This window comes from Monodelphis domestica, chromosome 3 (genome assembly GCF_027887165.1).
Source record: "Monodelphis domestica isolate mMonDom1 chromosome 3, mMonDom1.pri, whole genome shotgun sequence".
Taxonomy (NCBI): domain Eukaryota; kingdom Metazoa; phylum Chordata; class Mammalia; order Didelphimorphia; family Didelphidae; genus Monodelphis; species Monodelphis domestica.
Window position 1 is genome coordinate 440,747,454 of NC_077229.1, and position 26,897 is coordinate 440,774,350.

The 26,897-nt window shown below is 35.9% G+C and overlaps 2 protein-coding genes across 5 annotated transcripts; one reads left to right on the forward strand and one right to left on the reverse strand.

Annotated features, from left to right (window-relative positions):
• Nucleotides 1-352: 352 nt before the first annotated feature.
• Nucleotides 353-9,187, reverse strand: RAD1 (RAD1 checkpoint DNA exonuclease). Of its 4 annotated transcripts, none has more exons than XM_001373158.4 (6): nt 9,080-9,187; nt 7,287-7,559; nt 5,648-5,756; nt 3,426-3,684; nt 1,672-1,770; nt 353-1,271 (listed from the first exon to the last, which is right to left on the reverse strand). In XM_001373158.4, exons 2-6 carry the CDS (start codon nt 7,479-7,481, stop codon nt 1,088-1,090), a joined length of 846 nt encoding a protein of 281 aa, XP_001373195.1. In that variant the 5' UTR covers nt 7,482-7,559; nt 9,080-9,187; the 3' UTR covers nt 353-1,087. The 4 variants fall into 4 exon arrangements, with proteins under 4 accessions (XP_001373195.1, XP_007487535.1, XP_007487533.1 ...); XM_007487473.3 differs by having other exon boundaries at nt 9,016-9,183; XM_007487471.3 differs by having other exon boundaries at nt 8,825-9,178.
• Nucleotides 9,188-9,245: 58 nt separating this feature from the next.
• BRIX1 (biogenesis of ribosomes BRX1) lies at nt 9,246-25,636 on the forward strand. The gene is made up of 10 exons (XM_007487470.3): nt 9,246-9,487; nt 13,127-13,238; nt 16,634-16,677; nt 20,566-20,636; nt 20,947-20,996; nt 21,098-21,171; nt 21,290-21,340; nt 21,712-21,813; nt 23,255-23,383; nt 24,555-25,636. Exons 1-10 carry the CDS (start codon nt 9,326-9,328, stop codon nt 24,825-24,827), a joined length of 1,068 nt encoding a protein of 355 aa, XP_007487532.1. The 5' UTR covers nt 9,246-9,325; the 3' UTR covers nt 24,828-25,636.
• Nucleotides 25,637-26,897: the final 1,261 nt, after the last annotated feature.

The following is a 26,897-nucleotide window of genomic DNA, read 5'->3' on the forward strand; positions in this document are numbered from 1 at the left end:
GGCTCCCAAAGAATATTTTTAAGTTGAAGCAGACAGTATATCATAAAGTTAGGAGCCCCACAGAACAACTGAAACTGATTGTAACAACTGAGGTTGAATATGAATCTGAAGCTACCTCTCCCTGCTTCTTTGTAGAGGTGGGATACTATGGGTATTGAGTGCCACACAGGTCTCATTTCTAGCATACTGGTTTGCTGAATTTTTTTTCTTGTTTAGTATAAGAGGGTGAGGGGTGGTTACAGTAGGAAATGTAGGTGAAACAAGGGAGATCATGTATTTAAATGATTATATGAAATACATTAAAATGTGTTACTGTTAAATTAAATACATCAAACATGTCTAAAAAATGATCTAGCTTGTTTATAGAATTTTATTATTTTAAAGATTTTTTGCTAATTCTCAGTCTCAAGGTCCATAGATAGCCCAGTTCCACCTATGAAGAACTCATATAAATGAGTGCCTCACTGATATTAAAGTTTTAAAATTTACAGAAAGGTAGTTAGGTGTTATTGTGTTCAGAACACTAGGCCTGAAGTCTGGAGGACCTAGGTTCAAATCTGACCATATACATTTTCTACTTGCACATAAATCACTACTAAAAGAGTAAGTATTTTTTAAAAATATACATATACACACATATATTTATTATCTCTTAATGATATTTTGTACTGTTCAAATTCTAATCTTAGATGAATGAACTTGTCATAAACATGCATTTTCTAATTTTAATAGTAAACCAAACATTTCAGAAACATTTCAAATAGTAAACCAAACATTTCAGAAAGTAATTTTCCACTTCAGATTATAGAATTTCTCAAAGATTCCTGTTTTGAAAAGGTAATGTACATAATTCACTCTTCAGTCTTTATCACTGCTTATACTTAAACCAGAGATAACATTCAGAAGAGTACCAGAATACTGATAGCTATTTGAAAACTATCTTTATGGGAAAAGAATGTATTTATAAAATATACTGTTTTGTCCCTTATTACTAGTTTCTCAATGCAAAATTCTCATCCCATCTAACTGGAAAGCCCTGAAATACATTAAGAGAACAAAAGAGAACAAGATAGCCAGACATTATCAGTCAGGGCTCTGAATCACTAACATCTTCATCAGGGCAACAGTAATATTCCACAAAACATATCTGTCCATCTTCATTCTTAATCATATATTGTAAAGATAGGAACCCCCGGTTATCAGTACGAATAGACACTTTACAAGATAAGGCTAAAGCCTTTGTAGATGGTTTCAGCAATGAAATCTTGTATCTGCAGAAAAATAAGTAAAATACTATTTATTTTTTTGAACATATGAAACAAAATTGCTTTTAAATTCCAAATAAAGAACTAAACAAAAGCTAACAAAACTATTAATATAGTTAAGAAATGAGCTACTTAAATGGATAACTATTTTCTCTTGACTTTCTTTACCTTCACTTCACCCATATATTGTAAGAAATACCAAAAAAAAATTTTCGTAGAATAGCATTGTTAATTCTTTATCCTAAAAATGTGCTTTAAAAAAGTCATCTACATTTTTTATTACAAATCAAAATAAATTTCTACTAAATTACTTCCCTCCCAAACTCTCTCCCTCATTACCACCTGAGTTTCTTTTTTTTAACCATCACTGCCTTAGAACATAGCAGCTTGCATATAAAAAACTGACCTGTTAGTTTGGGTCTGATTACAATGAAATGCTTCCATCAGATCAGAATCTTTGGGATAGTCAAGGTGTGAACTTCCTGAATTTCCAAACGTAGATAACCTAAAACATAAGATTACCAAATGCAATGGGCCTTTACAAAAGGAATTAAAATTAAAGTCTGGAGATTTCTTTACTGTTGTACCCTTGACACAGGATGATAACTTCTTTGTCCTTGCACTAAAGGGACACTCCATTTTTTCACCAGCAGTCAATGTACATTGTTCCCTAAGGCTATTATTGTGCCATATGTGTACCTCAACCAACCTAAGCCTAAGGTACTTTATTTTAAGCTTGAAGTATGCAGCTTAGTTGACCACATACAACAATAAACAAGTACTCATGAGTTTTTCTTATATTTTATATATTATATATATTAAGGATTTAATGGAATATGAAATAAGTATAAAAGTGCTATGCATTCAAACAGTATATAATCTAAAAGACACTAGCACACATTAGACAATTGAAGAACACACCATAAGAGGATAATTGAATGCTTAGTTGTTTCACAGAAAGAGAGTACTGTAGAAATTCAAAGAAGTTGATGTAGGTTGTAGAAATTAGGAAAGATTTTGTTGAGGAAGTGGGTTTAAGGAAAAGGTACGGTTTGGAGAAAGGGGAAGTATTTTGGGGAAGGGAATTTGAAGACTGGGCCCATCAAGGGCTTGCTACTCCACTAAAAGAAGAGATTGCCCCCAACTCTCATGCATGAATAGGGTAATCTAAAGAATTTTGTTGGAAGGTCTTAGAATTTCAGTTTCTGACATTAGTTCATTGAGAGATCTGCTCAATTAAGTTCAAATTAATTTGAAGTATTACTATATTCTTCTTTAGACTGGAACATCCTTACATAAGGCTGTGAGAAGCTTTATTTCCCCTAAAGCATATCTCAAAACTTGTTTTAAATAGGTGAGTTTCTAATGCTTAAAGACTTTAAAGCACACTGTAATATTTGGTTCTTCTATAAACCAATACTTTGAGAGTATTCTAAATATGGAACTGCTATTCAATAAAGCAAGAGTACCTACTATCATTTTTTACTTTAGATCCATTTGTATATATTTTTTAATATAAGAAACTATATTGTTTGATAAATATTACCTCATGATAACCAAACCCTTGTTCTCTATGCCCTAGGCATTTATGAAGTTGGTACTAAATCACTATATATATTTTTACCCTTTCACATCATTTCCCTCAACAAAATTGTAAGCTTACTGACTCAAGATAACAGATATGTTATGAATTCAGTCTTTGAAGTATATGGTAGAGTACTATGCACATATTAAGAGGTCAATAAATAGTTGTTGAGTATCACATATACAGTATCATACACAAAAAATTTGCACATTGCACTAAAATGAAACAAAAGAAGAATATATACTATAAAAACACTTCTCTAGCACAAGGATGCCCAAATTTTAAATAATCATCATAAATCTTGCTATTCTGAGGCTGTATGAATTGAACTACAGAATTAATTACATTTAGCTTCAAGTAAATTACTAATTGTTTTGTATCTGCTAGCATGATACCTGACAGCAATAATTAATAAAAAAGAAACAGTGGAATGGTGGTTAGGTCCTTTGGACCTACTTGTTCATATGTGCTAGCTAATTAGTTGGAGAAGTAGTATGGTAAAAATTCCTAATGCAAAACAAAGGGGAAAAAGTCACATAAAGAGCTTATGAGAAACAAAATCTGATTTGGGGTACCTGAAATAAGGTTTTTCAGGTGACATTGTAATCTGTAGGACCTCACTGGTCATGTCCAATTCAGCAAATGCTTCACGTAAGCCTTCTGACTGAAGAATAATCTTATTAATAACATTTGTGCTGCAGAAATCAAAATCCAGTGTATCTTCAGGCTCTTGGGTATTAATTTTGCACACTGTTACTACTCCACCTTCTTCCAGGAAGAGTGTCAAAGGATGCCCATAACCTTGGTAACACATTCTAAGTGCAGTTGAAGTTCCTGAAGTGAAATAAATCAATATAAGCACTCTCAGAGCTTACCACTGTGATTCTAGGTTCAACTTCTTTTCAGATCAGAAATAAAATTCATTAAGTAGTAGCCTTATTTATGTAACTAGCCTGTACATAACAATGTACACATTGTTGTATATATTTTTTTCTTTTTTTCAGAGACACTGTGGTGTGAATAAAGCACTGGCCTTGGAGTAAGGAAGACCAAAATTCACATCTCACCTTTGCCATATATTCGACATGTGATCCTGGGCAGGTCACAACCTTTCAGTGCCTCTAAGGATGTAAGTTGCAGAGAAGGTATCAATCTGCATTGGTAGGGAAAGTTCCTCACTGGGAATTCTCTAAACTGATGAAATTAGTTTATATTACTAACATTACATTTTAGCCCACAAAAACAAAACAAGAAAAAAAACAGCCCAGAAATAACAAGACGACAAGAAAAATTGTATTAAAAATCTCCAATTTTTTTCCTCCAAAAGTACTAAATTATTCCTTGACTTCAAATACAGGTATCCCTTCCATACTGTAGGAGGTTTTTTGTTGGGGGGGGGGGGGTGGAGGTAGGGTGGGGTGGTGCCTGGGCAGTCTGGAAAAATCTATGTAAAATTTTCTGGCTTCTGAGTTTATTCTCCAAACTAACTTTTTATTTTAATTTATTTTAACTTCAAAAAATAAATTGTGTATACTTATGGTATTAAAAGAGAAAATATGTGGATATTATGCAATGCTATACATATATTTTATGCTTTTGAGTTTTTAAATCTTTTCTATTATCTGCTAGCCTTTACACGTCACCTGTAACTTCTCCAAAATTTTTCATTTAATTTCATTCTAACTTTGTGATGTGGAAGAGATACCTGTATAAACAATTCCAGAATAAAGTAGTTTACAGTGCCTTAAATGTATAGGGGCCGATACTGTAGTATGCAGAACCAAGTTGAAAACTTGGTTCCATTTTGACTGCCTGGTATAATATATATATATATATATATATATTTATGCTCTGATACGCATGAACACCCAGAACTCTCTTTAAAGAGAGCCTCAAACCTTATATAGAGGAGAAACTACTTTTCATCTTCCAGAATCTTAACAATCAATTCTATCCAAAAGATGCTGGCTCAAAGTACTAGAGGTGCTACAATCAATCATTATAGGGGTAGTGATGCTGAGAGTCTAGGCCACTGATGACATGCTTCATAATGGCTAACTACAAAATGAGCCCTTTCAGCCTGAAAATTCCCAGGAACTAATGAAAGTGTACATAATGATAGGCCTTAACATCAACTAATCAACCATGACCAACTTGTTGGAAAGTCTTTATGATAAATGTATATTCATAATACAACAAATTTTCTTTTAATTCTAATTTCTCATGCCTAAACCATTCCTATACGGTTGTTGCAATAATAACCTTAACCTGTCATGGAGCTAAAAAATTCACCTGCCAAGAGTGAATAATTCTGAAAGGTTTTTGTGATTTCACATCAAAACTGGATTAACTACATACAACATTTTATATTTTTACCATTTCTTAAAAATTCTAAAACTTAAGTGGAGGTTAACACTTTATAAAGTACAGAGTACAGGAAAATGTTGTTGTTTTTTTAAACAAAATGAAATGTTTAAAAAACAACAATGAAGCTAGAATTAAGCTAAACAGTTAAAAATCTTGGTCATCTTTTGGTTATTTTCATTTCAATTCTTGGGCGGTCTAATATAATATTTTAAAAGATTGTAATTACCTCTGCAATTATGAAATAGGCCATAAAAACACCTGATATTTTTTAAGAACTTTCTTAAATTACAGAACCCACCATTCTGACCTCTGAGTAATGAATGAGATATGAACTCTCCAAAAAAGAAAATTGTAACTCTAAATATCAATCCTAAGTCAATGAATTCTTGATGCCTTCATAATTTTATATCTTGACCATACATTGATATACCTGGCAAAGGAGTTGAACCAAAAATAGTCAAGCAGTCTAGAAGGACTGTCAAATTTATTCGAAATGTCACAGACTCTTCCTGAACAGTGAACTCTTGAAATATTCCAGCCTGTGAAAAAAAAGGTGAAAATCATTATTTGCACTAATGAATTAAACTATTTTACATATCATTCCAAAGATTTCTCTTTATACATATTTAAAAGAGCATGGTTTTGCCACTTACTATCTATGAAACCTTAAGCAAGTCACCTAATCTCTCTAGGCATCAGGTTCTATCTACATCTGTAAAATTAAAGAGTTGGACCAGTTGTTCTCTGAACTTACAAATGACTCTTATTTTCCTTAGTTTACATTTCCTAGATTTTTGAATTCTACTACCCCCAAACCAGTAGTATAAATTTTAATTTCTGGGTTTCCAGGCAAAAAAAGAACTCCTCTCTTCTAACTCACAGAAACAAAAATGGCCCAACCAGGCCCCTGGAGATATTTACTCTCTCTTTCTGCAGAGCCCCTAAACACAAAGGAGGTTGCTTAGGCCACTTAAGATGCTCATCTATAAATTATAGTTCTTTTTTATTGTCAATACACCACAAATCCTATCAAAGCAAGATTTCTATAAAACAAAGATACTTAAGCTTGACCTAGTAATTAGGTATTTCAAAAAGTGTTATAATCTACAACACAGAATGGACAAAGAACCTGGACAAACCTTTCAGTTCATTTTCAATTCTGACCTGTGACTATTTATAGGATTCCTATAATACTGGAGCTGGAGGGAATCTAAGAGATCACCTAGTCCAATACCCTCATTTTGCAGATTGAAGAGCTGGAAGGGACTTGGAAATTTATCAATTTTAAGATGAATAAACTAAAGTCAGGAGAGATAATGACTTGCCTGAGGCGACAAAACTAGTGAGAGGATTTACTTTTAATACATCGAATTATTTCTATTTCTGGGTTTTGAATTGGAGGTTTTAGATCAGTTTCTCAGACCTTCCTACTTACTCTTTTTTCCTAGGAATTTCAAGGAATGTCCTATCCAAAGAATTTCTTCTATTGTAGGATAAATAGGAAAGTGAGATTATGAGTTCTGTCTTCCTATAAAACAGACTAAGCCAGGTATGTCTGCTACCAGAAGAACCAAGTCCTTGAATCTACCATTAAGAAACATTGGATAAAGTCACTCCTAATTGGGCAGAACTCTTTTCCTTCTAGATATTGGGATCATGGAACCCAGACATGTGATAGTCTATATCACTCATCATTCCAGGAATTAGGGAGGGATGAAAAGTTTGGTGGATTAATTGCTCTAGGCTATTCACCAATCATTAATGACTTGGGATATTTAGGGGGAGGGCTGAATAATGACTGTATTTGTGGATCTTCAGCAACAGGATTTCTGGGTAGGTATCTATTGTTACAGAATCAATTTACCAAATTAACTTGCATTGTCTAGTCACTTAATAAAAAAATGTATACTTAGAACATAGCCGCTCCACATTTTTTATTGTTACACTAGTAAGGAGCAGAGCTAAGATTCAAACTTTTGATTCTCGTTTTAGTGCTTTCTCTAGACCATTTTAACAGTTTACCATTCCAACACATGGAGAAATTGAAAATAGCATGCTTGCCTACATACCTGAATGAAGGCATTTGCTTGCAGACATTTTGCATTTTCCACTGTAACCTTGATTCCATTTGTTGTTGCAAAACAAGTTGCATGATCTTTGAAATGAATAGCTTTCAATATGTTTGAGAGATTCCTTACATTGTCAAGGCTAGCAACTAAAATATATTGATCATTCTCATCTTCAGCCTGTGTGGAAAAGGGCATTTTCTGTTTCACATAAGATTCCTCCCAATGGGTGTTCCTAATTTAAACTGGGATTAACCAATTGTCTGTCTTGACAACCTATAATGAAGATAAATGTTAATTTGAGTTGTGACTTCAGAAAAAAAAGTACCTTAGTTTTAATCTCTCAAAATGATTTTTAAAATGACAACCAATTTTGTGTTTTCTTAGTATTTTTCCTATTCACATCTGCTTAGCTCTCTACCTCACCCCCTCCCCAACTGTAGGAAAGAAAATTTGTATAACAGAAATATCACCAGACTAGAAACCACTTAAATGTGAATTTGGCCACTAAAGAAGTTGGGAATCACTTTTTTGAAGTTATTTCCCATTAAGTGCCCTATCTAACCTATTTCTATAGGGCTAGTCAAGGAATAAAATAATGTATTACTCAGATTGTAAAACATTTTCACATGATTCACAAACATAGCCTAGAATTTTTTTTTGTGGGGGGAGGGTGTCAGAACTATAAATTCATTAGTTTAACTCACTCTAGATAGCAGACAATCAATCTATAATTTATTATTGAAGAAAGCTGCTTAGTGCATGGAAAAGTTAAGTGCCTTGCTCATGGTTACTTAGCCATTGTGTTTCTAAAGCAGGACTTGAACCCAGGTCTTCCTGATTTCTAAACTTGTTCCTCTTTCCACTATTCCGTAGTGCCAGAAAATATTATAAGGATTATGCAAGGCTTAAAAGGGTTGGGAGGCTTTGCTTTGTCCCAAATCACACCTCAGCTAAGTCAGGATTCTAGGCTAGTTCTCTGGACTTCCAGTAAAAGGATCATGAGATATGGAGTGGAAATGATTCCTAAAGATAATGAACACCTTACTTTACAGACCAAGTAGAGGCAGTCAGGTTGTACATTGTGGGTGGAACACTGGACCTGGAAGCAGGAAGACCTTCCTAGCTAGGTGATCCTGGGCAAGTCACTTAATCTTTGTTTCAGTGTCCTCATTTTTAGAGATAACAACACCTACTTGCCAGAGTTAGGGTGAGGATCAAATGTAATGTTTGTAAAGCATTTTGATATGTGATGCTAGTTACTTCTACTGTTATTTTGTAACAGGCCAAAGAGGTTTGTTTACATTACAAAGCTCGAACACCTAGACCTTGAACTCTCATCTTCCCATGTTGTTTCAACTCTGTAACAGCTAGTATTTATAAGGAACTTAGAAATTTTCAAACAATTTGGGCTCTTAAAAAGGTAAATAAAGCGTCAGACATTACTTTGGCTACATCCGCTCCTGTCTCTCTACCCTATCCCCAAACCAAGACAGAAGAGATAACAGTAATGAGGAAATGTTCCCACCCCAGGTTCTTACAACTCCTTAGCTTGCTTCCAGGATCCGCTCAGCTTGTATTTACTCATCTAAGTGTAGTTCTACTCCCGGCTCCTTGGGGGCAAGAGCTGGTTTGTCTTTGTAGCACTAGCCCCAAGCTTAGCGCCTAACTAGCCCGAAAATTAAATTCCCCGTCCCCCGCAGCTTCCCAGGGAGTCTCGAATCCCGTGTACCCGGGAGGTCCCAGGCCAGGCTCAAGAGCGACCGTCTTTTTCCCGCCCCAAGCCTGGGAAAAACCTTCACTCCAGATCCCAAGAGGAGACTGGAAACGTCAGAGTTTTGGCTTGGTTCGACAGCACAGGCCCAGTTTTCACGACTACACAGTGCGACAGACGTAAAGTAAAGCTGGGGTTGGGCGGAGCTAGAGAGGAAGTTTTGTATCATAGAGACAGGAAAAAGGAGAGAGGGGCAAGGAAGTGAGGAGCGGAAGCGGAACTTTCAACGAGCAACGTGCCACAGTTGGCGGAGGGGAATCTGAGCAATATGGTGGCCATCAAGAGGAAGCGGCATGGAGGAGGAGGTCCCGAGGCGAAGAAACCGAAAGGAAAGGGGAAAGAGACCAGAGCACCGGCCAAACCTCTCCCTGTGGCCCCAGGGAAGGCAGAGGGGGAAGAGGAGTACCGCATCCCGGGCCCCGTCACCAAGGTAAGAGCTGCAGCCCAGCGTCCCATGCCGAAGCGTATGCCCCTGCTTGACCCCGACGCCTGGCCTTTCCCTCACGAAGGTGCGGCGGCCACGCGACTCTCAGGGCAGTTCCACCCTCGGCTCCCTCTTGTCTCCGCGGCCAGGTCAGGGATGCGGCCGCAGCGCACGTGATTGTCGCGAGAAAGCGGAGGGGGAGGATTTTCCCGGTCCAGACTAACCTGGCCTGTCAAGGCAACCAGCACTTGAATGCCTGCTGTGTGCCAGGCTTTGTGCTAATCGCTGGGACGAAAAAACATGAATAAGAAAAAGACATTAAAAAGTATCCCTTGCCCTCAAGGAGCTCATAGTTTAGTGGGGGAGATAAATACAAAGAAGTATATGCAGATTAGCTGTTTGTTGTCCTATTGTTTAGTCGCGTCCGACTCTTAGTGACCCCATTTGGGGTTTCCTTAAACATACTGGAAGTGGTTAATTTTACTGATGAGGAAACTGACTTTCCCTGGGTCACAAATCTATGGAGTATCTGAGATTAAATTAGTAACCGTTTCTCTGTGATGAAGGTAATGAGAGTAGTGAAGGGAGGACCCAGTTAGACTTTTTGCAGAAGATGGAACTTTGGGTGTGACTTGAAGGGAACAAGAAGATGTATTCAGAACCAACTCCACACAAATGGGTTTGTCCATCTTTACTCAGGAAATTTAACATTCTTTTGCTCTAATACCAGTTCTTTTCTTCAGTGTGATTAATAGCATGTTAGTTCTAGCTTTAGTCTTCTTAGCGATGTGGGGAGGTAGTTGCTATTATTAGCTCCATTTTGCAGTTGTAGAAACTGGGACAAAGAAAGATGAAGTGATTTATCCAGGGTTACACTACTAAGTATCTTCTGCAGGATTCTAACTCAAGTTTTCCTGACTCCAGATCCAGTGCATTGTTCTCTGTCCTACCTGGCTAACTATTCCCAGAACCAATTGGGAATCCCTGGGGGTCCTCGGTTGTGATGGGTTGTAGGCAAAGAAAAAAAAAATGTAAGGGAAGATTGTTGTGGGTTTTTTTGCTGGATCATACTTTATTTGAGCCATCTTTAAGATGTTGTTTTGAGAAATCCCGGAATGAGGCAAGAATTCTAATGTGATTTTTCAGTAAGCATTTATTAGGTGCCTTCAGTGTGCTAAATGTTACAAGTAAAGAAGCTAAGAAGAGGAATTCATTTGTGGAAAGAGAGATGAAGTATCATTGGTTCAAGGTGTAACATTTAGAAATATTAGAAGAAATTTGAGAGGCTAGAGACTGAGTAATCAGTCCACAAACATATAAGCTCCTACTATATTTGATGAACTATTATAAGCACTGGATACAAAGACAAAATTAAAATACTATTTGTCTTCAAGAAACTTATGACCTATTAGAGGAGACAATGTGTGTATACAAAATAAATAGATATTGAGGAAGACCTAGCATCTGTGAGATTTAAAAAAATATTGTAGCTGGGGGACTTCATTTCCTAGCATTCTTTACTTTTCCCAGGGTCCCTTTGTCTTGCATCCCTGTGTTGTGCCCTTGTGTGGGTGGGTTTGTTTATAAATTTGCTGAAACCCATGATGCAGGGGGCTTTGGGGCTTTTGCTCCAGTGCAGCAGATATTGGTCTATGGCTTTTGACTCTGCTCACTCAGCTGAAGGAACCCCTTTCTCACTTTATTATTAAATCCTATAAATTTAAATTCTTGGAGTATTTGTTCATTTTTAGTCTTGCACAGCTAATGGGATAAGGAAAGACAGGGTAGAAAGTGACACGAGCTGAGTTTTATAGACAACTAGCTATACCAAGAGGGTATTGGACTAAGGTCTTTTCTAGCTCTAAATCAATGATCTCAAGAGGACATAGGGAGCACATTCCTAGAGGTGTGGAGAAAAGTTATTTAAAGATACTGTGTTAAGTGGAGTGTAAGCCTCCATCAAGCTTGCATGACTGGTGCTGTATATTACTGTACAGCAGTTTATGAGTAGAAGTGGAAGGAAATGGCAGATCGTGGAAATAATCCAGGATTACCATTTGGCAAGCCAGGAGTGGGAAAGGGACTGAATAAAACTAACAACTAGAGTTGAGGGGACAAGGGAAGGAAGAAAAGTGAAACCAAAACAGAAAGGCAGAGTCAACATGAAAAAGTATTGAGGATTTCGATTAGAGGGCACAGTGAGAATAATGAGTAGGTTTAAGACAGTGATAGTGACCTTCCTGCCAAAAAGAGCACGTAGAGCCTTCTCTGTGGGCATGCCTGCAGTCATCCACCTGAGTTCCTTACTAGAAAGCCAGAGGGACTCCTGGTGGAGCAGCTTCCCTCCCCCTCTTGTAATATTTATTAGGAAAGGAAATGGAGGATTAGAAAAAAATGGGGATAATGGGAGGTTTGTATGGGGTAACTCCTCATTACCCCATACAAACCTCCCATTATCCCCCATTTTTCAAATTCCCCATTCCCTTTTACAATAAATATTACACTCTCCATGCACCTGAGGACATTCCTCACTTCCCCCACCCCTCTGCCCAGCAGCCCAATGGAAGCACTTCTCTCCTCTGTCTGGGGTAAGGTGCTAGTGGGGGTGGGAGCCTCACATGCTGCATAAAGGTGTGGTACAGACAGCAGGCTGTTGAGTCTAGTGAAGGTAATTCCCATGGTGGTGTTGGAGAGGAGCTAGGTTTGAGGGGACCATAGCTCACAGCATGGCACATAACTAGAGGGGAACAAAGTGCTCTGGCCACTCTCCTCCCCCTCTCCATACATGCTTCTCATCACCCACCCCTCTGCCCAGCAGCCCAATGGGGTAGCATTTCCTCATCACTGGTTTAGGAAATGTAGGAGAAAGACTCAATTAGAGAAAGTCAATCTGGTAAAGATATTTTGGAGTTTTTGATTCTGAATGATGGTAATTGAAACTATGTGCATGAAAGAACATCATTCAAGTCGTGTCCTCAACTGCCTATTGTACCTCTCTTCTCCAGGTACCTATCAGATATAAAATTGAACTCATCTTTCTTTGCACATCTTCTAACTAACTTTGTTTCTTTTATAGGTGCCATTATCTTTCTGGTCTTTTAGATCCAGGTCCACATCCTTGATATCACTTCTTTTCTCTTTCTGCTAATGCAGATCATGTATTATTAAGTCTTGCCAATTCTGGCTACATTATTGTAGTCAACCTTTTCTGTTCTGGGGTGGAGTAGGGGTGATAATTGAGCATCAATTCTAAATAAAGTATCACTTCATATTTATATTAAAATCTTACATATACAGTATAAGAATAGATAGTCCAATTAAACCTCTTCATATTTTATATAGTATTGAGGGTCTTAAGGTCAGAGGACTTGGCTTTGAATCCCAGTTCAGACCCTTGGTGGCTATGTATGTCTTAACATGTGAATATAACTGAGTTATATTTTTATTTGAATAGCCAACTATAAAATTAATTCTTTGAACATTTTCCATTTAAATGCACAGTAAGAAGTAGAATTATAGTATAAATGTGTAAGTTGCTACTATTTATCAAGCTAGTTAAATTTGAGGTTTAGACTTTTGAGGTATATACTTTTTAACACCTTTCTACAAGTTTGTATATTTTGAAATTATTCTTTTTTTTTGTAGGGTAAATGGAAGAATAAGGAGCGAGTTCTTATCTTCTCATCAAGGGGAATAAATTTTAGAACAAGACACTTAATGCAAGATTTAAGAACATTGATGCCTCATTCTAAAGCAGGTTGGTTTTCCTATAAGACATCTCTTTATTGCATACTTCTAAAATTTTATGTTGGAAATAGTTATAAGCAGTTCTATTTGTATAATTGTTTCTGGTAACAGTGTTTTGTGCACGGTAAGCAGTAGTTATTTTAAGTTTTATTAGCCACCTAATTAGGGAATAAAGTACTTCAAAAATATATTTTAAGTTCTAGAATTATGTCCATAATTATTCATTTCTATGGATACAAATCATTCTAAAGTGGATTTATATGCTTTCCTATATTCAAAATTACTGAACACAATTAAAATTTTTCTTGATGGTTCAGGATCATCATCATAATAATTAGTATTTATGCGTAAATATATAAGTACTAGCACCTACTATATGCCTGACACTGTGCTAAACAATTTGTAATTTTTATCTATTTGATCCTTACAACTCTGGTGTGTGTGTGGGGGTGCTTTTATTATCTCCATTTGACAAATGAGGAAGCTGCAGTAGATAGGATTAAATGAGAGGATTTGAACTCAGGTCTTCTTGGCTCCAGGCCCAGTACTCTGTCCACTATACCACTCAGCTACCACCATATTGGAATTATAAGATGAACATGAAATATTGTATTGCATTGTAATGCTATAATGCACTTGACCTATAGAACCATTTCTTTCCCCACATAATCCCAGCTTTCCTTCTTTAGTTCTTGGCCCTGGATGTTTTCCATGGCTACTAGATTTTGGTTCTGCTGGGGTACCCAAAATCCAGCTGTAGGTCTGGGTGAGGACTCTGCGCTCCCAAACCAGGTCTCTGGGTAGCTAAGTCAGAGGGACCCAGAAGCTAAAGCTGGCAAAGCCTAGGAATATTGCCCTTTTTTACTCGGGAGTTGTAGTGGGGTCTGAGATCATGTAGTTTGGTGAAAAGAGAGTAGTTTTATATTCAGGAAACCCTTAAGTTTTCTCATCTGCAAACTGAATATTCATACTAGACACTTCACAGGAGGTAGGTGACCTGATAATGGGCGGAAGGATACTGGTTTTGGAGCCAATGACCTTAGGTTTAAATCCTTCCTGAACTTGGTCACTTTGTCTCTTTGAGCTGACCCAGTTCCTTAAATTATAAATTAAAGGGGTTGGACTTAGTTGGTCTTTAAGGTATCTTCTATCTAAATCAATATCCCATTGACTTTTTCAACTTTAAAATATTATCATAGATATAGAGCCAGACCTTATTTGTGGTGGGTAAAGAAAGCATTTAGGGCTAAAAATGGAAGGGGAACAAGACAAAAGCAAGAAAATGCAAAAATTTTTAATTCATCATGATAAATAGTCTCCATCAGAGACTATTCATCGTGATAAATAGTCTCTATCAGAGACATCACCCTTGTAGCCTGCTATCACAATCCTGGATGTGCTTAAAGAGGTTATAAAAATGGTACTAAAAGACCAAACAATAAAAATAGCCAGATCTAGCCAAGGTCATAAAGAGATCAGTGTTGAAGGAAATGTTCTTATGAAGTTGTTAAGAGACCAACCAGTTTACAAGGTCTTCAAAGGAAGTTAAGAAACCAGGGGCACAGAAAACATATTTTGGACTGTATTCATGCCAAAGAAAGACTGGGAGAAGATATCAGTAACAGATGATTTATATGCCTTTGTTATTCAGTTGTTTCAGTCTAGTCCAACTCTTCAGGACCCTATTTGGGGTTTTCTTGGCAGAGATACTAGAGTGGTATACCATTTCCTTCACCTCATTTTACAGATAAGAAAACTGAGGCAAACAGGATTAAGTGACTTGCCCAGGGTCACAGCTAGTAAGTGTGAGGAGGCTGGATTTAAATTTGGTCCTCTTAAATCTTGGCCCAGGTCAGTCCACTGCACCATCTAACTGCTCCATATGTCTACTTTCTCATCAATATAAAATCTCGATATAGGTCATAAAGGGGCAAATTGATGGCATAGTGGATAGAGCATTAGACTTGGAAGTCCAGAAGATCTCAGATTTTGCCTCAGGCATTTAAGAACTGTCTGACCCTGGGCAAGACATTTAACCTTTCTTTGCCTTAATTTCCTTATCTATAAAAATGAGGATAATAACATGTATCTCCCAGGGTGGTTATAAAGGTCAGATGAAATAACTTATAAAGTGCTTTGAAAATGTTAGCTTTGTTATTGTTGATATTATATATGTGAATTGAAAGTGTCCTTAATGAAGATAATAGTAAGGAAAAAAGCAGACTTTCAAATGTGATTTTTAAATGATGAACTGCATCTTTACCTTTTCACAATGAAATACACTGTGCTTACTATTAGTTGGTTACAAAAAAAGCATTGGATTCCATAGAACAATATGCAGGCTTTTATGCTCTTCTGTTAACAAAATGTTTCCTATTCATACATCAGGATCATTCTGGGTACAACAATGTATCATCCTAGGCAGTGACCCTCTTGCTCTTTAATGTCAGATAGACAATTAAACAGATAGAAATGTGATCACTTAAAGGAAGGAGAGGCCACACAAAGTCCAGTTTGAAGGAACATTCCCTATAGATGATGAGGACCTCCAGGTGCTCCTGTCAACAGTTGGCATTGTGCTGATTGCATCAAATTCTAGAATATTGCAGAGCCACCTGGAAAAGAGCTGTACTCTTGTCAAAGGAGTTTGGCCTGACTATCCACACAGGAAAGTTCAAGTTAGATGAAGACTGCCTTTTTTTGAGATTATGGCATGTATGTATTTAGATATAAAACCTATAGAGTTTTGTCATCAGTATATAAATCTGGAAAGAGTACAAATGAACATCAAGTTGGATCCAGAGTTTAAAAGAGAAGAAGAGACCAAACTGGCTAGCTTTTGAGAAAATGCAGTGTGCTTTTAATGACCATGAAAACAGGTCTATTTTTTTAAAACCAGCATTCCACCACTGTTACATGGCAATATAACATGGAATACAACATTCTCTGAAGGATTAAAATGAATATACAAAGAGGCATTAGAGAGATACAGGATGGGTATAGCTCAAAAGAGTAAGGGTAAAAGATAATAGTAAGAGAAGATGAGTTGGGAATGTGAAGGAGTAACAGGTGGACAGCCAGAGTACTCCATTGGAAAGGAGTTGAGACGATTATTAAGGAAAGACCTTCAGTACCTGGGTTAGCACCCCTCTGACATGGACAAGAGTCACACAGGGTGAGCTGGTATAGTTAGTTGTAATTTACATTATTAAAGGATACATGAAATTGCTGTTGTAGTTGAATATATGGACAAGATATTTATAAAAAGATCAGTGTAAAAATTAAATGTTTCATTAAAATAGATCCTTGTAAACATAATCTTTAAGATTATTTTATAGAATGATTTTTGTTTGGAACTTTCAAGATCCTCTCTTGTAAGTTACTTTTCTTTTTTCTTTTTAACAGATAACAAAATGGACCGGAAGGACAAATTGTTTGTAATTAATGAGGTAATTTAGAAAAGAACTACATATAGACTATTGAAAATCCTTTAGAAATTTGATTTTAAAATATTACGACGACATTTGATTTGAGACCAAATCACTTGAAAAAAATAAATCCAGTATTAATAAGTGCTCAGTTTGGTTAGAATATGCCTGTAGTAGGCAGAAATAGCATGATATAGTGATTTTAGAACTGACTTTGAAGTTGGAAAAATAAGAATTCAAGTACCACCTCTGACACATACTGGCTGTGAGACCCAAGTCATTTAATCTCTCTGTTCTGGAATGTCAGATTCTCAGAAACTCCCTGTAACTAAGTTAAAATGCAATTGAGAAATATTTAACAAAATGAATAAAAAATATAATATAGATGTTAATTTGTGTAGCCTTCAGAGATCTGTTTCTATTTGGCTTTGACCCCACTGGTCTGGACTGCTTTATGAGACCATAAGGGTGCCCAACATGTATTGATAGAAGATGTTTCCTCCCCTGATAATTTATATTTGACAAAGTACTTGAGCTTTCAAGGCCTGTCTTGCCTATCCAGCTATTCCCTTTACTTCCAAAAATAAGCCTCTACTTTTTCAAACATTTCTCACTGTCTTGTAAACATAACTTATGATTTTGCCTTATACACTGCTTTTGTTCACATTGACCTCTTATTTGCAACATTTCTCCCATCTTCAAAATTGCCTTCTTCAAGTTTCAGAGCAAAATCCCACATATTTAAAGTCATCCTGGACTATTACTCTCATTTTCCCTTCAAAATTCCTACAACATTTAGTCTCTGACACTTAATTTAGTACTTGTATATCATTTCGTATAATTTTTCTTATCACTTTTAAACTCATTTTCCAGCTAGACTATTAAATACTATTCCCTCCCTCAGTAGTGCTATTTATACTGTGAATAGATATTTGAATATTTACTGGATAGTTTTTAGAAATGAAACAAACAGGCATTTTTCAAGTGCTTACTTACTATATGTCAGCGTTATGCTAAGCACTTTTTAATTATTTCATTCTTACAATACCCCTGGTAGATAGGTGCTTTTATCATTCTCATATTATAATTGAGAAAACTGAGGCGGGAGTTATGTCTTGCCCAGGGCCATGTAGCAAGTAAATATGTGAGGATTGAATAAAACTCAGATCTTCCTGATTCCAGGCATAGTGTTCTATGCGTCATACTGCCTACCAGCTTATATTACATTACTTGAAACCAAGCAATTATTAGAAGTTTTAAACTTGAACTGACAAGTAAAATACTTTGATTTATTTCCCAATGATCTTTTAAGATTTATTTATCTTTAAGTTGTTAGTATCTGTAGGCCTTGGGAAGGATTAATTTATTTGTAGCATGTGTTTTGAGGCCACATTATGTAACTGAAAGTATAATCAAAGAAATCCATGGTCTGATTATTTTAAAGACAAGATATTTGAAGATTGTGCTTTAAGTAAGAGTTTGTGAATGAATAACTATGTACCATATTCAGAATCTAATTTACATTGCTTCATTGAGTCTCTAACGAATTTTACTAACCTACTTTGCTAGAAATATAGTATAATTTAGCTCAATGTTTAATGCAATTCAGCAAGCATTTATCACATGCACAGCAATGGGGATACAAAGGCAAAATGAAAAATAGATTTTACTCAAGGAACTTAAATTTAAAAAATAGAGCAATTAAACAATAAAATACACTTCGAGTGGAGTAGGGAGAGAACATTAACAGCTTACTCTCAGCATCAGAAAAGATTTCTCCCAGAAGGTGGTCTCCTCAAAAAAGAGAGGAAAGTATGCAATCCAGGTGTACACTGGAAATAAGGGAAACTGAATGACATTTTTAAGACTTGAAGTCAAGAAATACAACTTGAGTGGGAACAGAGAGCTTCATATCTGGAGTCCCTCCTGCCTTATTAATCACTAAAAGTAATGAAAAAGATGACTTATCTTCATGACATTTGTCTCCACTTTGTATAAGGGATTAATGGTGCTATTTAGGTTCCCTGCATAGCAGGAAACACCTCCATTGTAATTCCTTTGCTACTTAACTGATTCTGGGCTCTTCTATACTGACAAAACTTTGATCAAAGAAGTATGTGGATACACTTCATTATAGCCCTAAGGAATTTTTTCTGGCTTCCTTGTCTTTGTTTTATGATTTGTAAACAGAATTAAAAATTGCTGGGCGTTCAGTTTTAAGTTCATCATTTCAGAAAGTTAAAGAACCAAAGCATAAGAAGGCTATCTCCTTGGGAGACGAAGGAATTATTAGCCTTCAAGAGAAGAAAGGAAGGAGGAGATAGACAGACCATCTGGTTAATTTTCAAGATTAATCCTGAGAAAAGAAACAGGTTTGACCCATGTTCTAGCTTTCCCTTCCCTCTAGTTTCCCCCTTCCCTCTCAATCATTTTTAAGGTTCCCTTGTTCTTATAATTAAATTTTTTTTTATCTTTTGTCATCTCTTAACCAGAATGATTGCATGAAGTTGTAAAACGTTGGGTAGATACAACTTTGATTTAGATATTCATTCTATCACACTGATATTAGCATCTTTCTGATATATATTATTCTAGTCTTCTTGCTGTTCTTCTCACGAGATATTTTCTTCTGGCTTTGAACTTTATATTAGGCTACCCATTCTTCCACCCCCCAGGGTCCCCCACCCCCCCAATAATGAGCTCTTAGAAATTCCTTGCTTCCTTCCCAACTCAGCTACTTCCCAGGCCCTTCCTGATATATGCATGCCAACTCACCATCCCTTTTGGATTTATTTATAGGTTTGTTGTTGTTCAGTCCTTTGAATCCAAGTGACCCATTTGGGATTTTCTTGGCAAAGATATTGGAGTGATTTGCTCTTTCCTTTTCCAGGTCATTTTGCAGTTGAGGAAACTGAGGCAAATAGTGTTAAGTGATGTAAAGATTAAAATTGATATCCAATACTTCAAGTATTATATTTAATAACATTTATTAAATATTTAACTTGAAGCAAAAGAAAGTAAAGCTAGCAAAAACCAAGAGAGCTTCCCCTTGCCTCCACATGGATCATGAGAGAGCATGTAGGCGACCAGGACCAAACCAAAACTAAAAAAACTCAATCTACATAATGACTTACTTAAAGGAAAGGGAAAAGGGAATTGTGGGAAATGTAATCTGAGGCACACATTCTAATATAACTTGAACTAGAGGTATATACAAATATTACAGCTTTTTAAAGGGAAATTACAATAATTTGGGGATAAGAGGAAAACAAAAGAGAAAAGGAACAAAATCAATAATAGGTACATTTACAAAAAACCAATTAGGGGGCAGTCCCCTTTGGCATAACAATGTAAATTCAAAACAAATGCTTTCAGATACCCGCCCCCGCCACCCCCCCCCCCACCCCCCCCCCAAAAAAGTTCAAATTTGCCATATCTCAAAAGTTCATTCTGGATCTTTTGGTGCAGCATGTGGTCTCTGCAGCCATCTTCATGGCACCTTCTCCAAAAAGTTCACTTTCTGGATTCTGGGAGGTAGTCTCTAGCTCTAAATTAGGCTTAAGTTCAAGGCAAAGTTCACAACAATAACATAGTCCCCCGTCCCCGTCCCCCCCCCCCCCCCCCAGAAAATAATAATACAATGACTTGCCCACGATCACATAGCTAGTTAAGTGTCTGAACTGCCATTATTTGTAGGTATTAGGGTGTAGGTAGTATTTCCCTCCATTAGAATAAGTTGATTTTTGTCTTTGTATCCCTACCATCTGGAACATACTATATGCTTGTTGATTGATATCAAATTACTTTCATTTTTAGCCTTTACTAAACATTTATGAAAGGAATTACTCTAAATTTGCTAGACTATTTGGGTCAGTTTTTAGAACTTTATTTTCCATTTATTTCATTTAGGTCTGTGAAATAAAAAACTGCAATAAATGCATCTATTTTGAAGCTAAGAAAAAACAGGATCTCTATATGTGGTAAGAGAATATATTATTTAAACATTGAAATTGTTCAACTTAAAATACTCTTGGTGTACCTATCAGAAATGTTTGCTTTGTATATTGAAGTCTAGATTTAAGCCATTTATTGGTCGAAACTATTTTCATCTGCCATTTTTTGTCTTTATAAATTTCTTTGAAGTTTTTCCATAAAAAATGAAACATTTAAAAAAAATAACTATTAAAGATAATATTAACCGATTAAAAATGCATTTCAGTTCTCTTAGCATTAAATATTTAGTGAACACCTAATTTTTTTCCTAATTTGTTTATTTCTTTATGTTTTCAGGCTTTCAAATTCACCTCAAGGACCTTCAGCCAAGTTCTTAGTTCAGAATAGTAAGTTGATACAATAATGGATCCTTTTCTGATATGTTGCTTAAAATATTTTTGGATTAACTGTGACAAACATAAATCTTTATTTTCAAAATCTGTTGCAGTTCATACTTTGGCAGAATTAAAGATGACTGGAAACTGTTTAAGAGGTTCACGTCCTCTTCTGTCTTTTGATCCTGTAAGTTCTATATTTTTTGTAATAGCATGTTGTTTTTTATTCTAGGAGGCTTATTTTAGTGTGACTATTGTTAAATTATTATCTGTTGGCCAATCATAATGTTAACTTGCTTTTGTAGACTTTTGATGAATCGCCACATTATTCTTTGATAAAAGAACTCTTTATTCAGGTAAATCTTTAGATATTCACATATATGTATATTTGTATGCTATAAGTTGAATCCTTAAAAAACAAGTGATTTTCATGTTTTGGGATTTTATATTACATCTATGTAGAAACCTTTCTCCATCCATCTCTGCCATACTCTTGCAAATCCAAAGAGTTTTATTATGATGAAGATTAAAGTAATAAACAATTCTGGAAAGCCAACCACAAATGACAGTATATATAATATTTCACACCTATGTCCTTCCATTTTTGCAATTAAAGAGAATGAATTTATTTTTAATGCACATTAGATATAGCTTTTGACATATCAAATATGAACAATGTAAATTTGAATTAGATGCATATATATATATGTTTATGTTTCTTCAATAGATTTTTTGTACTCCTCAATACCATCCCAAGAGCCAACCATTTGTTGACCATGTGTTTACCTTCACCATTATGGACAATAGGATCTGGTTTCGTAACTATCAGGTAAGCTAAATAAAAGCATGTTTTTTCTGAGTTGCTCAAAGTATTTCATAAACATGGTCTTGATCTTACCAGGAATTGTTAGCATGGTTTCCTAGGAGCACTAGATTTAGAGTTGGAAGTCTCAGATCCCATATCCCAGTTTATCCACTTCATAGGATGGTAGATTTATTTGAAATAACTGTAGAGGTCATCTAGTTGAAAACCTCAAGCCACTCCCATCCCCCAACCTGTTTTACAAATAAGGAGGCCTACATCTAGTGTTGAAGTGAGTTGTAAGATTCAAGCTCCCAGGTTCATTGTTAGCATTTTTGTACTGTTGGGCAAGTCACTTAACCCCTTTGAACCTCATTTTCCCCATTTGTAAAATAAATATAGTACTTAAACTACCCATCTTGAAAGTTTTTTGTAAGGATTAATTAAAAGTGTATATATGATGAATTTTATAATTGTAATATAAATGTAAGCTGTTGTACAAATTATCAGTTATTATGGTATATGTGACTTCTCGTTTAGGAGTGTGCATCTAGTCTTTCAAACTCAACATATAGTTTGTGAACTTTTTGTAAGACATGGAGTTTAGAAAGAAACATTTGCTAGTTTATATAAAAGGATACTATATTTTAAAGTTGTTGAGAACCAAAGGAAGTGATAATGACAGTTAATTTTATAAACTTTGGGGGATCCTTAGAATAAACCTGGGCAGTTAATGGTTTTAATGTATGGTTTTTCTAAGTCAATATGTTCCTATAAGAATCATGTGACCCCACTTCTATTTTATTTTGTCACCACTGGTCTTCAGCTTTGAAAGGATAAGTGATTTGTCCAGAATCACACAATATTTGCAAGAATCAAAACTTGAATTCAGATCCTTTTGGCTCCAAGCAGAGCACTCTTTATGTACTAAATCATATATCTGCTAAGAAATATACTCTGTCTGGGTTTTCATGCAATTGGTTATATATACCTCTGTTTATGAATCTGTATATAAATCTTTGTGGGGTTAAGTAGGGACCTTGAGGAGGTTCAGTAACTTGTTCAGTCATCCAAGCCAGTAATAGGTCTTAAACCCACATCTTCCTAGCTCCAAGGTCAGTTCTTACCTCCTACATCATACTACCTCTCATTTGTTAGATTCCATAAATAAATATAATAAATTGAAATTTTAAAGAATTTTAAGTTTATTTATTGTTTGTTATATTAAAATTTCCAGGTAACTCTCTCTTCCCTTCCCTCCCTGCTCTAAAGAAGGTATCATCCGACAAAAAGATATGTGTGTATGTTACATTATTCTTTGCTTGTTTCTACTTATCTGTGTTTTTTTAGGAGGTGGTCACATAAGAGATCATACTATTTCTTGAATACAATTGTGATGTGACCTTAACCACGGCTTATTTATAAAGGGGACATCAGAAACAAATTGAGAAATATCTCTTTGTTGTAGATCATAGAGGAAGATGCAGCTCTTGTAGAAATTGGACCTCGTTTTGTCTTGAATCTGATAAAGATTTTCCAAGGCAGCTTTGGAGGACCAACTTTATATGAAAATCCACATTATCAGTCACCAAACATGGTAAGCTGGGTTTGGGGTTTATTTTGAACAATTCTTGTCTTACTGAAGCTATATTTCAGTGATTTCCTTGAGATAACTAGCATTTTATTTGTGATCCTGTGGTCTGTTCTGGGAAGTAAAAAACTATTTTTACAGTAATAGTTGTGAAATTAATTTAACTTGAGTTAAGTTTATTTAAGTTTGGTCATTTTGTACAATACAGTATCTCTTCCACATAGTGGGGATAATACGATGAAGTACCCCCATGATCGAGGAAAAACTGCATAAAAATTTTTGGCCCTCCCTTCATACCAGAGAAGTCTGAATTTTTTTGTTTAGGAGGTATTATGTGCATTTATGAGATACTAAATGTTTAAAGATATTCTATGTATTTCTAACCACTTTGTGTTCATCTGTAGGCTTTCATGTTCTTTGTGCAAACTTTTAATATTTTAATTTTATAAAAGAAATTTTGTATATTTTTGGTATCAAAAGATATATTTTCATTTTATATAATAATATCAGAGGGCAGCTGGGTAGCTCAGTGGATTGAGAGCTAGGCCTAGAGATGGGAGGCCCTAAGTTCAAATCTGGCCTCAGACACTTCCCAGTTGTGTGACCCTGGACAATTCACTTGACCCTCAATTTCCTAGTCCTTACCACTCTTCTGCCTTGGAACCAATACACAGTATTGACTCCAAGACAGAAGGTAAAGCTTTTTTAAAAATAATAATACTATGCCTAGTTTCTACCATACTGTTTTCCCGTTTTCCCAGCAGTTTTTAAGTCTACTCTATTCCATTGATCCACCAATCTTATTAGCCAGTACCATATTATTTTGATTTATTACTGCTTTGTAGTACAGTTTGAGATATGGTACTGCTGAGCCACTATCCTTCACGTGTTTTTGTGTTGTTTTTTTCCATTAATTCCCTTGATATTTTTTATTTTTGGTTCTTCTAGATAAATTTTGTTACTATTTTTCCTAGTTCTATAAGATAATTTTTGGCAGTTTGGCACTAAATAAGTGAGTTAATTTAGGGAGCACCATCCTTATTAGCTTGGCCTATGCATAAGCAATTAATGTTTTTCCATTTGTTTAGATCTGACTTTGTGAAAATGTGGCATATAAGTTTCTTACTTGAATTCCAAAACATTCTCTTTAGTCTTGTAATTTTTATTTTGTTTCCAGCATCGACGTATAGTGCGAATGACCACAGCTGCAAAATACAGGGAGAGACAACAAGTCAAAGATGTACAGAGACTCAAGAAGAAAGAAGATAAAACTATTATTCCAGAAGATCCTACTGATGATGTTTTTAAGACACCAGCTGAAGAAAAGCCAGTGGAAATACTCTTTGTGAAACCAGAGCCCAAAGTCAGTTTGAAAACAAAAAAGAAAAAAATACACAAAAGACAAAGAAAAATGAAGCAGAAGGCTTTGAAGACTAAGAAAGCAGAGTGAATCTGTGGAAACAAATAATGTTCCATTATTTTGTATTTATTTTGCACTCAGTATGTAAATACTCTTGTGTTATCTGGGGACTTTGGTGCTATTCATGTTTAGAGTAAAAGAAAGAGATGCAAATCTAGTGCTCAAAGTGTTTGATAGAAGATCTTTTTGGTCATCTTATTATTTTTTCAATAAAATAAAATGCCATAGGAGTCTAAGGATACATTTTTTTAGGATATTTTTTGATAATTCATAATTAATTTACGGACAATGAAAGATATTTAAAACATGCTTACAAAGGATTTCATTGTGTAACTGTTAATAACTATTACAATACTTTTTTGTAAAGCTGGCTTAAGATTCAAATACATTTTATTGAGCACTAGTGTGTATCATACTGCTAAGGGCTGAATGTATCAATTAGTCAGCAGGCATTTAAGTACTTATTATGTGCCAGGAACGTATTAAAGCACAAGAGGGATAAAAAGCAAAAACAGTTCCTGTTCTCCAGATGCTTACATATTATAATGGGGGGGGTAGATATATAAATCAGAAGATACAAGGCAAATAGAGAAGAGATGGAAAGTAACTTAGAAGGCAGAGTGGTAGGAATAGCCTGATGGGGAAATTGCCCATAAATTGAGTCTACAAGGAAGCCAGGGATTCAAGAGTCAGAGTTCAGGAGGGCAAGAGCATTTCAAGCAACAGTTATGGGAAAATGGAGTGTTATGTGCAGGGAATAGCAAGACCAGAATGCCTAGATCTTTGTGTGGGAGAGGAGGGAAATGTAAGAAGATTAAAATTATTTTTTTTATTTTAAAGTTGTTTTGTCTACTTTGTGAAAACTCTTGCTTCAGAAATTTAATTGAATTTATTCCCAAGTGGTCTTTTCCTTTGAGGTTTTGGTTCTAAACATTAGAGAGTCATTTTATTTTGGGTTTGGGCCTTGAGCATCCTTGTCATCATAAAGGCTTTTTTTTTTTTCACAGAATTCCTTTTTTTGGTTTGCTCAGTCTTCTAGCTTATTTCCTTATGTAAGACTTGATATTAGGCCAGACTGTGTACTTCTGTAGGGAAGATCTGGGCTTTATCCTATTGCTGCTTTTTTGGCATACTGAGTGTTATCTTATTCCATGATCCCAGGGTTAATCTGGGTACGAGCATATTTTTCACTTTTCTCAAAGTGTTGTGATCAATATGTTTGAGCTTTGTGAGTGCTTGATCTTGAAACAGTAGACACTGGACTCAGCCACAGTCAGCCAGCTAGAAAGTTCTGATTCTGTACCACAGAAATGTAGGCTTCTCTTTGTTCTAGGATTTCTGCCCTGGTTATTCTGTAGTCTTCAGATTGGGCTAGAAATTGGAACTGGGAACCTGTTCTCCTTGGGCTCAGTCATACTGCTAAGTGCTAGGGATACAAACATAAGCAAAAGACAGTTCATGTTCATAATCTAAAAAGGGAGATAAGCAGTCGTGTAAAAACAAGTTTACACAGGAAAAATAGGAAACGAGAGGGGGAAGGACCTAGAATTAAGTAGGATTTGGGAAAGGCTTTTTATAGAAAATAACATTTTAATTGGGACTTGAAGAAAGCTAGGAGACATGAGCAGCAGAGCATTCAAGTGATGGAGGGGTGGGGGTGAGGGTGGGGTGTTGGCACAAGAGCCAAGAGACGGAGTTGTGTTTGTGAAAATGCCAGGAGGAACATGTCACTAAGAGAAAAAGATTGGGAATGTCAGGAGAGGGCTAGGTAATGAAGGGCTATATGTGCCAAATGGAGGATTCTGTGTTTGATTCTACAGAACCACTGGAGTTTGAGTAGTGGGGTGATATGGTTAGACCTGTGCTTTTAGGAAAATCACTGATGGCTGAATGGGGAGGATAGATGGGAGTGAGAAGAGACAAGGTAGGTAGACCACCCCCTTAAGGCTATTGCGATAGTCCACACATGAATTGAGGGCTTGTACAAGGGTGGTGGTAGTATAGATGGGAAACTTGACCTTTCCTCTCAGCCTAGGATCTGTGGCCATTCCCTGCCCCAGAATGCCACTCCTGTGCCCTGGATCTGTGACTTGGAATTGG

Coding starts and splice junctions, on each gene's coding strand:
- RAD1 (XM_001373158.4), bottom strand. CDS start 7,481: ATGCCCTTTTCCACACAGGCTGAAGATGAGAATGATCAATATATTTTA. Junction 3,685..5,647: donor TGGTTCAACTCCTTTGCCAG/GTATATCAATGT, acceptor ATTTCACTTCAG/GAACTTCAACTGCACTTAGA. Junction 1,272..1,671: donor AATCAGACCCAAACTAACAG/GTCAGTTTTTTA, acceptor ATTTTTCTGCAG/ATACAAGATTTCATTGCTGA.
- BRIX1 (XM_007487470.3), top strand. CDS start 9,326: ATGGTGGCCATCAAGAGGAAGCGGCATGGAGGAGGAGGTCCCGAGGCG. Junction 9,488..13,126: donor TCCCGGGCCCCGTCACCAAG/GTAAGAGCTGCA, acceptor TTTTTTTTGTAG/GGTAAATGGAAGAATAAGGA. Junction 21,341..21,711: donor TAAAAGAACTCTTTATTCAG/GTAAATCTTTAG, acceptor TTTCTTCAATAG/ATTTTTTGTACTCCTCAATA.